The 13,616-nt window shown below is 38.8% G+C and overlaps 2 protein-coding genes across 4 annotated transcripts; both read right to left on the bottom strand.

The window, feature by feature from the left end:
- Positions 1 to 335: 335 nt before the first annotated feature.
- Positions 336 to 5,227, bottom strand: LOC128437301 (uncharacterized). 2 transcript variants are annotated; one of them, XM_053419395.1, is made up of 11 exons: positions 4,981 to 5,227; positions 4,463 to 4,753; positions 4,141 to 4,374; positions 3,941 to 4,045; positions 3,338 to 3,535; positions 2,678 to 3,010; positions 2,162 to 2,501; positions 2,015 to 2,072; positions 1,454 to 1,661; positions 1,033 to 1,189; positions 336 to 931 (listed from the first exon to the last, which is right to left on the bottom strand). In XM_053419395.1, the coding sequence occupies exons 1-10, from the start codon at positions 5,033 to 5,035 to the stop codon at positions 1,173 to 1,175; spliced, it is 1,839 nt and encodes a 612-aa protein (XP_053275370.1). In that variant the 5' UTR covers positions 5,036 to 5,227; the 3' UTR covers positions 336 to 931; positions 1,033 to 1,172. The 2 variants fall into 2 exon arrangements, with proteins under 2 accessions (XP_053275370.1, XP_053275369.1); XM_053419394.1 differs by lacking the exons at positions 336 to 931; positions 1,033 to 1,189 and having other exon boundaries at positions 1,258 to 1,661.
- Positions 5,228 to 7,954: 2,727 nt separating this feature from the next.
- LOC128437305 (uncharacterized) lies at positions 7,955 to 12,227 on the bottom strand. 2 transcript variants are annotated; one of them, XM_053419403.1, is made up of 9 exons: positions 11,952 to 12,225; positions 11,430 to 11,708; positions 11,109 to 11,342; positions 10,361 to 10,465; positions 9,815 to 10,006; positions 9,374 to 9,706; positions 8,859 to 9,198; positions 8,712 to 8,769; positions 7,955 to 8,358 (listed from the first exon to the last, which is right to left on the bottom strand). In XM_053419403.1, the coding sequence occupies exons 1-9, from the start codon at positions 12,004 to 12,006 to the stop codon at positions 8,293 to 8,295; spliced, it is 1,662 nt and encodes a 553-aa protein (XP_053275378.1). In that variant the 5' UTR covers positions 12,007 to 12,225; the 3' UTR covers positions 7,955 to 8,292. The 2 variants fall into 2 exon arrangements, with proteins under 2 accessions (XP_053275378.1, XP_053275377.1); XM_053419402.1 differs by lacking the exon at positions 7,955 to 8,358 and having other exon boundaries at positions 8,399 to 8,769; positions 11,952 to 12,227.
- Positions 12,228 to 13,616: the final 1,389 nt, after the last annotated feature.

Here is a 13,616-nt window from a genome sequence, read left to right on the forward strand (position 1 = left end):
TCTATTTTGAATATTTCAATTTTCCGATTTTCCCGATGTTTTTGATATTTGCTGTAATATTCAGAAAATGCCATGTCTCTGTATTTGTTCATGCATTACACTTTGAACTTGAAGCCAGCCAACATCAGGTCTGCTTCATTTCTTTCTTTGAACTTTAAACTGAACTTTAAAATATATATGTATATTTGTGACTTCCTTTAACAGCGTTATGTCGTCAGTAGAGATGGATTTGAGCTGGACGCTCCAGACAGAACATAGACTAAAACACACTCAGACATTATTAGTTCCATTACTAAAAAATTGTAATATATAAAATAACCACAACAAGTGACCCATTTAGCCAACAAATACTTTATTAGGTTTACATTTACACAGGATTTTTAACGACACACTATCTGTACAGTCACTGAAAACAGAAAAAGAGAGCGATGACTCTTTCTTTCACCAAATAAAAAATGTACTTCCTTGGGTAACTCACAAAATACAGTTCAGTGTTCAACTTAACTTCAACAAGTCATAGAAATACATTTGGGAACTTCACTGTGAAAGAATATGTGAATAATTTTTTTAAATTTTGTCCAACAATGTGGTTTCGTGTGTCAAATGAAATGTATAAATTGGCCTAAAACCAATGTTAAACCATGAGTATGTGTTAAACCTGAGATACAGACACTCACACAAGTTGAGACTGATGACAGGACATTTTATGTGGTCAGTAGAGAGATGACAGCAAATGACAGCGAGAGAGATGTGACACTCAGGCCACGAGTCCGACACACAACTTCTCCACACACTTGTCGCACCTTCCCATAGACTCACAAAGTGGGTACGGCCTCGTGTTGTTTGCTTCGTTTGTAGAGAAAGAAGGCTCCTCCCATCAAGCAGGCGATAACAACAACAACAGCCCCTACTATGTACAGGATGATGTAGGCTAGAGAAAGAAGAGGAACAAAGAAGATTCAACATCAGACCATGTCAAAACATGTATCATCAACACGGCCACAATGAACTAGTTATACTTAAGTCATGTACCTTCCTCCATAGTTTGGTTGATTTTTGATCACAACATTTTTCGCCACCTACTGGCCCAGAAAGCTCGTTTGAGTGTTTGTTGTCTGCAGTAGTTTAGACAAGGCCTTTGTCTGAAGTGATGTGCTAATTTTAGAGTTCCACTAACAGGCCAGTTTGCCTGAAAGAGGAAATAGAAATGCATTTGTAGACTTGTGGTCAATCACGTTGCAACATAAAAAAAATGAATATAATTAATTTTTTTATTAGAAATATCTGTTTTATTCATATTCGTCATAAGACTCTTTAATAACATTCAGCATAGCAGATAACATGTCAAGGAAATGCCATTACAATCAAAATAGCCTATTAATACAAACATATAAAATAATGAATATGGTCTGAGGCAGCTTTTAATTCTAAGAAGTCACAAAGTCTGAATCACTTGTAATAACAGATGTTTGCTCAGGTGTTGTTTTGGGTGTAAAGCTGACAACATCATAGGGGCTTTGCTCTTCTTCTTGGGGCTGATGTGTCTGGATCTGTGAGTAGAGAGCATCTCTGTTGTTGGGGAATTGAACGCTGCTATAGAGAATATCATCCTCCTCTACTGGTTGAGCCGAGATGTCGTCGTACTCATGATCTGGGCTTATCTGATGAAGAGACAAGAGAAACATTTTTATTTACTATTTCTGTGTATTTAAAATTCTCTTAATAAAATTAACAGATTCCAAATGGAGGTCAAATGAATGGGAGGGTTCATTATAGCTGCATTTGCCTGGAATAACTCTTGATGTATATTAAATTAAAAACTGAAATGTACTGAGAAAATAAAACATGATTGATGTACAGTATTGTAAAATATAACATTCCTGGAACATATGGGACAATGCATCTCTGTTTCATTAGAACAATGGTTGAAGCTGCTGTTTGGACTCAGTTGAACTCTCTGAATAGATGAGGACGTTTGTCTAATGGAAGAAACTGTTAAAATTCTCAGCTTTACCTCCTCCAAGTTGACAGAGGTTTCAGTTCTAGGAGACTGGATGGAAGTCTTCTTTCTTCTAGAGAGTGAAATGAATAGGTGAAGCCAGGTTAGTGTGAAAGAGAATTTGAAAGTCATTGTTTTGAAGCAGAGCACAGTGATGCTCACCTGATCCACAAGAAGACGATGATGGGTATTACAACCAGGAGAAGAACAACGATTCCTATGGCAGCTTGAGTCCATTTTCTTCTTCTGTGGACAGTGAGCATCTTTTGATGAGAGCTCTTTTGAAGCATTTTAACTTTGCAGGAGTAGTTTCCTTCATGTTCACTGCTGACGGGGTCTAGAACCAGGTACTTGCTTTGTGTTTTTGTCAGATTCAGAGGTTGATTGTTCAAGTACCAAATGTAGTTCATGTTGTCCGTCAGAGGACAACTGGTTCTGCAGGTCAGCGTGACTCTCTGCCCCTCGGTCACCTCCTCAGAAGGACTAAACTTCACTCTCAGATCTGAAAGATGAGATTGGTCAGTTGATAAAGATGTTCCTGAACAAGTGTCTTCTAAAACATCCCAAATAAGCAAGAAGGGTAAATGTTATTAGTTTGTTGAATTAGTTGTCTTATTATTATCAATAGTAACTCTCTATAGAAAGTATGCAGGTATTTAATCTAAATACTGAACCTACCTGTGACGACCAAAGTCACCCCAGGAGCAGCCGCCCATTTCCCTGCATCACTTCCTATTCTGAATATGTATTCTGCTGAGTCATTCTTGTTCAGTTTATTGATTGTCAGGATGTGGCGGTTCATCACTCCATGAAACTGAATACGATGTGTATTCGTTATCAGCTCTTCACCAGCCGCCATATCACTTCTACTATTCTTATACCACAATAAAGAATTCGCTTGATGGTTCTTTGGATAAGAGTATTCACTGGAGATGTTCACTGAGGAACCTTGCAGAGCACAGATCCTCCTGTTGACATAATTCACTGTGATGCAGTTTAGATCCTGAATACCTGAAACAGAGATTTTAAACAAAATCATTACATTACATATCATTTAGCTGACGCTTTTGTCCAAAGCGACTAACATTTTTAGTACACTCAACATTTTATGAGGGGCCATTTAGGGGTTCAGTATCTTGCCAAGGACACTATGGCATGCATATGGGGAAGAGTGGGAATTGAACCGGCAACCTTCTTGTTGGAGGGTAACTCTACCCCCTTGGCCAAACCGCCCCAAATCATCAAACAGTTTATCTTTATCAATTTTACAGGCTCTTGACTCAAAGCTTTTATGAATTATAACAGAGCAATAACATAATAATATATAAATATACTTACAGACCTCATCTGAGATCAAGTGCTCTACAGCACAGGAGTAAGAGTCAGGAGAGGAGATGGGAACTGGTTGTGGTGCCTGCTCCAATCCTCTGTTTTTGTACCATGTGATGTTTTGAGTTTGCTTCTGTGGACAGCTGGTGATACAGGCCAGTTTGGAATGCCATTTGTCTTCAGTGTTTTGAACATGAACTTGTATTTCTGTTGAGAGAGAATAAAAAACAACAAACTGCTTCTCAACACTTCATCTATGACACGTTAATCGAGATGGGCTAATAACTTGAGTGACCAAATAGTTACTGGATAATCCCTGCCACGTAATAATGAGTGAAAATCTATCCATACTTTCTTTAGTTAATTTGTACACATACACACAGACATAAGTTTCCATTCTTGACCACTTCATGCCTAACCTTAACCCAACCAGAACTCATATCTCATGGTCCCTAACCAGGACCTCAGTATGACCGGGCTTCAACGTGTAAGGTAACTAACGATCTCTGGTGAAACACTGTAGATCTTTTTAAATTGTGAAAACATTATTTAAAGGATTTAGACGTATGGGGTTGGGAGTGTGTTTGTGTGTAATTATTTGTGAAACTTCACCTCTGGGATATGTGATGGAGCACGGCTCATCTTCTGGTCTCTGCTGATTTGAGCACATTCTGCCTTTAGCATAGGTCACAGTGAAGCAGGCTGATGTGAGAGAAGCTGGACAAAAGAAAAACGACATTCTGTGGTGAACAGATTTTCACAAACTTTACAATTCAAGGCAGCAGGATACGGAGCCACATGTTGTCACTCACCCACTGAGACTTCAGGGGCTCTGAGATGCTCGTAGCCTTTGACAGCACAGGAGTATGTGACTGATTCCTCGCTGCTGATTAGCTCCTGGTACCAAGGAGACAAGTCCTTATAGAGAAACTCTGTGTTCTTGTACCAGATATAGACCACAGGTCTTTCAGTCAGAGGACAACTGCTGCTGCACATCAGGGACACTGTCTTTTCTCCTGTGGCAGGAAACACCTTCACCTGCAGGTCTGAGATAATGTTGAATAAAACAAGAATTAATGCACTGATGTTATTTTTGCAGTAATAAATTAAAAATAAATAACTGAACCACTATACCTGCAACAAGGAGCTGATATAATCCACCCTGGCATTTAGTTTGTTTGTCATTAACGTCACTACAACAGTAAGTGTTTGTATCACTCTCTCTCAGATCATTGATCGTCATAGTGAAGTTGCTCTCTTCAGATATGATCACACGTTTTCCGTCTGCAAAGATCTGATCTAGAACCATCTTGTTGCTCTCCCAGCGAACAGTGCACCATTTCATGCTTGATGTGGGAAGCTGAGCTGAGCAGTGTAGATCCACTGATGAACCTTTTAAGACACAGATGCTGTTTGCTCCAACCCCTTTAACAGAAAAGCATTTTTATAGTTCTTAACTTCTAGTAGATAAATTGTACATACAACATTTTTAAATAACAATTTGCTGTAATATATGTGAAGAGCAGAATCTGAGAAAATATATTTTTCTTCCATCAATCTACAATTGACTAATATGCTGATAAACATTTCAATTTCTTACGGTTCAGTTATGATCCACAGTTAGTGTTGTAGAAATAAACGATCATTCTTACCTGAGATGTACAGGAACAAACCCATGAACACACATTCAGCTCCTGTAGACAACATGGCCAGTGTTGTCTTCAGCTTCTCAACAGAAAGTATGACTTTAAATGAAGCTCATCAAAAATTATAATTATAAATGGTAAAAATCTATCACTTAGAAAATGAAAGACTGAAGTCAGAACGGTCTGCTTGCCTGTGTGAGACGGTTTGTCAGATCTCAACTTGTAAAGAACAGTTTCCTCATTATTCTTAGTTTAAAAATAGAGCTCTATGCATTTCCTGTGTTATTTGACTCGTCTGTTAATAGGTTAGATTGTTTAACTGTGGCTTCTAGATACTGACAGTAACGTCAGTAAAACTTTGCCTTGCAGCAATGTTCTCACAACTTAAACACCATGTTCATGACTTTGTAACCACAAACTCACAAGTTTCATTTGTGAGCAGCAATAGTCTCTTAAGAATCATGGAAGTGTATTGGATGTAACATGATAAACCTAGAGTTCCATCTCCCATTGTCTTTAAACAAGTTTCTTATCTGTTGCTAACATGAAACTAGAATGTTGCTCTGACAGTCCATACCTCCACCAAGGCTAATAAGTATTATGTAATATGTCAAAGCAGCGTGTCCAGTTAATTCTCAAGATGGTGGCGGCCAACAGATTGTAGTTTGTTCCACCACATTTTCATAATCAACCAAACCCTTTTTATGCTTCTCTTATTATGATAACATGGAATCTCTAGATTGGTGTTTTTCCACATTGCTGCATTGTATCGTTTTGTGTCGGGCAATTTGCAGCACTATTTGCCATATACTTGCACTATCACCCCCAAAGTGTTTACCATCCACGCAGTCAGTCAGACCTCAGTTTCAGCTACAGTTGTGTGCTTGTTTGTCACTTGGAATTAACGATATACGTATTGAGTTAAATTTGTGGGAGACTTCCTGTGTGTGTTCTTCCTTTGGCCACGTCCCACCCCTCCCCCAAAATGTCATGGTGTCAGTTCAGTTGTTTTTGTGTAATCCTGCTAATTTACAAACTCAAACACTGATGATTCATGATGTTTATTCGTTGACATTTTTATTTTTGCTTCTATTTACATTTTGAAAATTAGAAGGTTTAAGGTTCTTTCTTTTAGTTTTTTTAAAAATGAACTTAATTTAAAAATAGAATGTTTTTTAAACTTCCTATCTGTCGTTGCTGAAAGAATTATAACAAAATGTTGACCAACTCTGTTTGAGGGCCCAGCCGAGATTGTTGTCCATGCTAATGCTGATATTTTGCATTATATGCCCTTGTTGACTACTTATAAACATTGATAATGATATGTGATGTTACTGTTGGCTGTGTTGAAGGGGAGTGTGTGGTGCATGTGTCATTTTCTGGTGTTGTTTGCAGAGGTTGAATTATCGGTGACGTCTTGCGGTCTGTTGCTTCTTTGTGTTGTTATCACACTGGTTTTCCGGGTTTGGACAGTAGAGGGGGCGGGGCAGCTCGCTCATGACACTTTGGCCTTGAAGCCAGCAAACACTGTTTCTGCTTAATTTCTGTCTTTTCCCTTTTCCAGGTCAGGACAGGTGTTGTAATGTGGGGGCTGCACGCTGGTGGGGGGGGTCCAGATGTGCTGGCAGCTGTGTGTGTTGTGGTGGAGGTGTCACTCTTTGTTGGGTGAATGTTTTCAATGTGTGTATCATACTGTGTAATCAGGTATGCCACATATGCATTTTTCTATTTTGAATATTTCATGTTCCGATTTTCCCAATGTTTTTGATATTTGCTGTAATATTCAGAAAATGCCATGTCTCTGTATTTGTTCATGCATTACACTTTGAACTTGAAGCCAGCAAACATCAGGTCTTCTTCACTTCTTTCTTTTAAACTTTAAACTGAACTTTAAAATATATATGTATATTTGTGACTTCCTTTAACAGCGTTATGTCGTCAGTAGAGATGGATCTGAACTGGACGCTCCAGACAGAACATAGACTAAAACACACTCAGACATTATTAGTTCCATTACTAAAAAATTGTAATATATAAAATAACCACAACAAGTGACCCATTTAGCCAACAAATACTTTATTAGGTTTACATTTACACAGGATTTTTAACGACACACTAACTGTACATTCACTGAAAACAGAAAAAGAGAGAGATGATCTTTCTTTCACCAAATAAAAAATGTACTTCCTTGGGTAACTCACAAAATACAGTTCAGTGTTCAACTTAACTTCAACAAGTCATAGAAATACATTTGGGAACTTCACTGTGAAAGAATATGTGAATAATTTTTTTAGATTTTGTCCAACAATGTGGTTTCGTGTGTCAAATGAAATGTATAAATTGGCCTAAAACCAATGTTAAACCATGAGTATGAGTTACACCTGAGATACAGACACTCACACAAGTTGAGACTGATGACAGGACATTTTATGTGGTCAGTAGAGAGACGACAGCAAATGACAGCGAGAGAGATGTGACACTCAGGCCACGAGTCCGACACACAACTTCTCCACACACTTGTCGCACCTTCCCATAGACTCACAAAGTGGGTACGGCCTCGTGTTGTTTGCTTCGTTTGTAGAGAAAGAAGGCTCCTCCCATCAAGCAGGCGATAACAACAACAACAGCCCCTACTATGTACAGGATGATGTAGGCTAGAGAAAGAAGAGGAACAAAGAAGATTCAACATCAGACCATGTCAAAACATGTATCATCAACACGGCCACAATGAACTAGTTATACTTAAGTCATGTACCTTCCTCCATAGTTTGGTTGATTTTTGATCACAACATTTTCCACCACCTACTGGCACAGCAAGCTCGTATGAGTGTTTGTTGTCTGCAGTAGTTTAGACAAGGCCTTTGTCTGAAGTGATGTGCTAATTTTAGAGTTCCACTAACAGGCCAGTTTGCCTGAAAGAGGAAATAGAAATGCATTTGTAGACTTGTGGTCAATCACGTTGCAACATAAAAAAAATGAATATAATTAATTTTTTTATTAGAAATATCTGTTTTATTCATATTCGTCATAAGACTCTTTAATAACATTCAGCATAGCAGATAACATGTCAAGGAAATGCCATTACAATCAAAATAGCCTATTAATACAAACATATAAAATAATGAATATGGAGTTAGGCAGCTTTTAATTCTAAGATGTCACAAAGTCTGAATCACTTTTAATAACAGATGTTTACTCAGGTGTTGTTTTGGGTGTAAAGCTGACAACAGCATAGGGGCTTTGCTCTTCTTCTTGGGGCTGATGTGAATGGATCTGTGAGTAGAGAGCATCTCTGTTGTTGGGGTGTTGGATGCTGCTTTAGAGAATATCATCCTCCTCTACTGGTTGAGCCGAGTTGTTCTCGTACTCATGATCTGGGCTTATCTGATGAAGAGACAAGAGAACATTTTTTATTTACTATTTCTGTGTATTTAAAATTCTCTTAATAAAATTAACAGATTCCAAATGGAGGTCAAATGAATGGGAGGGTTCAATATAGCTGCATTTGCCTGGAATAACTCTCGATGTATATTAAATTAAAAACTGAAATGTACTTGGAAAATAAAACATGATTTATGTACAGTATTGTAAAATATAACATTCATGGAACATATGGGACAATACATCTCTGTTTCATTAGAACAATGGTTGAAGCTGCTGTTTGGACTCAGTTGAACTCTCTGATTAGATGAGGACGTTTGTCTAATGGAAGAAACTGTTAAAGTTCTCAGCTTTACCTCCTCCAAGTTGACAGAGGTTTCAGTTCTAGGAGACTGGATGGAAGTCTTCTTTCTTCTAGAGAGTGAAATGAATAGGTGAAGCCAGGTTAGTGTGAAAGAGAATGTTAAAGTCATTGTTTTGAAGCAGAGCACAGTGATGCTCACCTGATCCAGAAGAAGACGATGATGGGTATTACAACCAGGAGAAGAACAACGATTCTAATGGCTGCTTGAGTCCATTTTCTTCTTCTGTGGACAGTGAGCATCTTTTGATGAGAGCTCCTTTGGAGCATTTTAACTTTGCAGGAGTAGTTTCCTTCATGTTCACTGCTGACGGGGTCTAGAACCAGGTACTTGCTTTGTGTTTTTGTCAGATTCAGAGGTTGATTGTTCAAGTACCAAATGTAGTTCATGTTGTCCGTCAGAGGACAACTGGTTCTGCAGGTCAGCGTGACTCTCTGCCCCTCGGTCACCTCCTCAGAAGGACTAAACTTCACTTTCAGATCTGAAAGATGAGATTGGTCAGTTGATAAAGACGTTCCTGAACAAGTGTCTTCTAAAACAACCAAATAAGCAAGAAGGGTAAATGTTATTAGTTTGTTGAATTAGTTGTCTTATTTTTATCAATAGTAACTCTCTATAGAAAGTATGCATGTATTTAATCTAAACACTGTACCTACCTGTGACGACCAAAGTCACCCCAGGAGCAGCCGCCCATTTCCCTGCATCACTTCTTATTCTGAATATGTATTCTGCTGAGTCATTCTTGTTCAGTGTATTGATTGTCAGGATGTGGAGGTTCATCACTTCATGAAACTGAATATGATCTGTATTCCTTATCAGCTCTTCACCAGCCTCCATGTCACTTCTCCTACTCTTATACCACAATTTATACTTCGGCTGCTGGTAGTAAGGATGTGAGTATTCACTGGAGATGTTCACTGAGGAACCTTGCAAAGCACAGATCCTCCTGTTGACATAATTCACTGTGAAGCAGTTTTGATCCTGAACACCTGAAGCAGAGATTTTAAACAAATCATCAAACAGTTGATCTTTCTCCCTTTTACAGGCTCTTGACTCAAATCTTTTATGAATTATAAAACAAACGGGTTCATACTCACAAACTTCATCTGAGAACAAGTGCTCTACAGCACAGGAGTAAGAGTCAGGAGAGGTGATGGGAACTCGTTGTGGTTCCTGCTCCAATCGTCTGTTTTTGTACCATGTGATGGTTTGAGCTTCAGTCTGTGGACAGCTGGTGTTACAGGCCAGTTTGACAAGCCACCTGTCTTCAATCTTTTGAACATGTATTTCTGTTGGGAGAGAAAAAAAAAACTGCTTCTCACCACTTCATCTCTTCAGTTACTGGATAATCCCTGTCACGTAATGATGAGTGAAAATCCATCCATACTTTCTTTATTTAATTTGTACACATACACACACACACGTTTCCATTCTTGACCAGTTCATGCCTAACCTTAACCCAACCAGAACTCATATCTCATGGTCCCTAACCAGGACCTCAGTATGACCGGGCTTCAACGTGTAAGGTAACTAATGATCTCTGGTGAAACACTGTAGATCTTATAAATTGTGAAAACATTATTTAAAGGATTTAAACGTACGGGGTTGGGAGTGTGTTTGTGTAATTATTTGTGAAACTTCACCTCTGGGATATGTGATGGAGCACGGCTCATCTTCTGGTCTCTGCTGATTTGAGCACATTCTGCCTTTAGCATAGGTCACAGTGAAGCAGGCTGATGTGAGAGAAGCTGGACAAAAGAAAAACGACATTCTGTGGTGAACAGTGTTTCACAAACTTTACAAATCAAGGCAGCAGGATACGGAGCTGTAATGGAACATTTTATTACATTTCACAGCAAAGACAATTATCAATTCTGGTTCATACAATTCTACCTAGCTGCGGCTAGGGACCAGAGCACCCTGTCACTTAGTCAGACTTGGGTCAATGGCACAGAACAATGGAATCACATTTGATTTATACTAAATAAGCCCCTCCTTTCACAGAGGTAGAATGTTTATCCAATCAGCTCTCTGCGTGTTGTCTTCAGGCTTAGATTTGGTCACCTCCAATCTGAATGAAGGACCCCTTCGAAAGTCTCACTACCCATTACATCAGGCATCTGCTTAGACTTCAAGTTTCTCTTAGACCCCCATCTCTGCTGGATGACCCATGAAAGACTCTAGGTGTGAATACCTTTTGTCTCAGCAGAGGCACAGACGAATCTCTAACGAATACACATCTGAGTCTCCTAAGCTGACCCCCACATGTTAGAGTCTTAAACACACAGAAATACATCTCAGAATAACATTCCCATCTATAACTGTCATTCCTTGCATGAAACATAACTAAATATAAAATCTGCCATCACAGAGCCACATGTTGTCACTCACCCACTGAGACTTCAGGGGCTCTGAGATGCTCGTAGCCTTTGACAGCACAGGAGTATGTGACTGATTCCTCGCTGCTGATTAGCTCCTGGTACCAAGGAGACAAGTCCTTATAGAGAAACTCTGTGTTCTTGTACCAGATATAGACCACAGGTCTTTCAGTCAGAGGACAACTGCTGCTGCACATCAGTGACACTGTCTGTTCTCCTGTGGCAGGAAACACCTTCACCTGCAGGTCTGAGATGATGTTGAATAAAACAAGAATGAATGCACTGATGTTATTTTGCAATAATATATTCATAATATATAACTGAACAATTGTACCTGCAACAAGGAGCTGAATGACTCTCCTCTGGCATCTTTCATTAACGCCACTACAACAGTAAAAGTTTTTATCACTCTCTCTCAGATCATTGATCGTCATAGTGAAGTCGCTCTCTTCAGATATGTTCACATGTTTTCCGTCAACGATCTGATCTGGAACCATCTTGTTTCCCTCCCCGCGAACAGTGAACCATTTCATACTTGATGTGGGAAGTTGAGCTGAGCAGTGTAGATCCACTGATGAACCTTTTAAGGCACAGATGCTGTTTGCTCCAACCCCTTTAACAGAAAAGCATTTTTACAGTTCTTAAGTTCTAGTAGATAAACTGTAAATTAATTGTTTTTGTAAATACCAATTTGTTGAAATATATGTGAAGAGCAGAATATGAGAAAACATTTTGAGTGTCATCTTTTTTCTTCAAATCAATCTACAATTGACTAATATGCTGATAAACATTTCAATTTCTTACAGTTCAGTTCCGATTCACAGTTAGTGTTGTTGAAATAAACGATCATTCTTACCTGAGATGTACAGGAACAAACCCATGAACACACATTCAGCTCCTGTCGACAACATGGCCAGTGTTGTCTTCAGCTTCTCAACAGAAAGTATGACTTTAAATGAAGCTCATCAAAAATTATAATTATAAATGTTAAAAATCTATCACTTAGAAAATGAAAGACTGAAGTCAGAACGGTCTGCTTGCCTGTGTGAGACGGTTTGTCAGATCTCAACTAGTAAAAAACAGTTTCCTCATTATTCTTAGTTTAAAAAAACAGCTCTATGCATTTCCTGTGTTATTTGACTCGCCTGTTAATAGGTTAGATTGTGTAACTGTGGCTTCTAGATACTGACAGTAACGTCAGTAAAACTTTGCCTTACAGCAATGTTCTCACAACTTAAACACCATGTTCATGACTTTGTAACCACAAACTCAAAAGTTTAATTTGTGAGCAGCAATGGTCTCTTAATAATCATGGAAGTGTATTGGATGTAACATAATAAACCTAGAGTTCCATCTCCCATTGTCTTTACACATCTTTCTTATCTGTTGCTAACATGAAACTAGAATGTTGCTCTGACAGTCCATACCTCCACCAAGGCTAATAAGTATTATGTAATATGTCAAAGCAGCGTGTCCAGTTAATTATCAAGATGGTGGCGGCCAACAGATTGTAGTTTGTTCCACCACATTTTCATAATCAACCAAACCCTTTTTATGCTTCTCTTATTATTATAACATGGAATCTCTAGATTGGTGTTTTGCCACTTTAATGCATTGTATCGTTTTGTGTCGTGCAATTTGCAGCACTATTTGCCATGTGCTTGCACTATCACCCCTAAAGTGTTTACCATCCACGCAGTCAGTCAGACCTCAGTTTCAGCTGCAGTTGTGTGCTTGTTTGCTGTCACTTGGAATTAACCATATACGTATTGTGTTAAGTTTGTGGGAAACTTCCTGTGTGTATTCTTCCTATGGCCACGTCCCACATCTCCACAAAATGTCATGGTGTCAGTTCAGTGGTTTTTGTGTAATCCTGTTAATTTACAAACTCAAACACTGATGATTCATGATGTTTATTTGTTGACAGTTTTATTTTTGTTTCTATTTTGAAAATTAGAAGGTTTAAGGTTCTTTCTTTTAGTTTTTTAAAAAAATAAACTTAATTTGAAAATAGAATGTTTTTTACAATTCCTATCTTTCGTTGCTGAAAGAATTATAACAAAATGTTGACCAACTCTGTCTGAGGGCCCAGCCGAGATTGTTGTCCATGCTATTGCTGATATTTTGCATTATATGCCCTTGTTGACTACTTATAAACATTGATAATGATATGTAATGTTACTGTTAGCTGTGTTGAAGGGGAGTGTGTGGTGCATGTGTCATTTTCTGGTGTTGTTTGCAGAGGTTGAATTATCGGTGACGTCTTGCGGTCTGTTGCTTCTTTGGGTTGTTATCACACTGGTTTTCCGGGTTTGGACAGTAGAGGGGGCGGGGCAGCTCGCTCATGACACTTTGGCCTTGAAGCCAGCAAACACTGTTTCTGCTTAATTTCTGTCTTTTCCCTTTTCCAGGTCAGGACAGGTGTTGTAATGTGGGGGCTGCACGCTGGTGGGGGGGTCCAGATGTGCTGGCAGCTGTGTGTGTTGTGGTGGAGGTGTCACTCTTTATTGGGTGAATGTTT

The sequence above is a fragment of the Pleuronectes platessa genome, chromosome 3, assembly GCF_947347685.1.
Source record: "Pleuronectes platessa chromosome 3, fPlePla1.1, whole genome shotgun sequence".
In the NCBI taxonomy this organism is placed as follows: Eukaryota; Metazoa; Chordata; class Actinopteri; order Pleuronectiformes; family Pleuronectidae; genus Pleuronectes; species Pleuronectes platessa.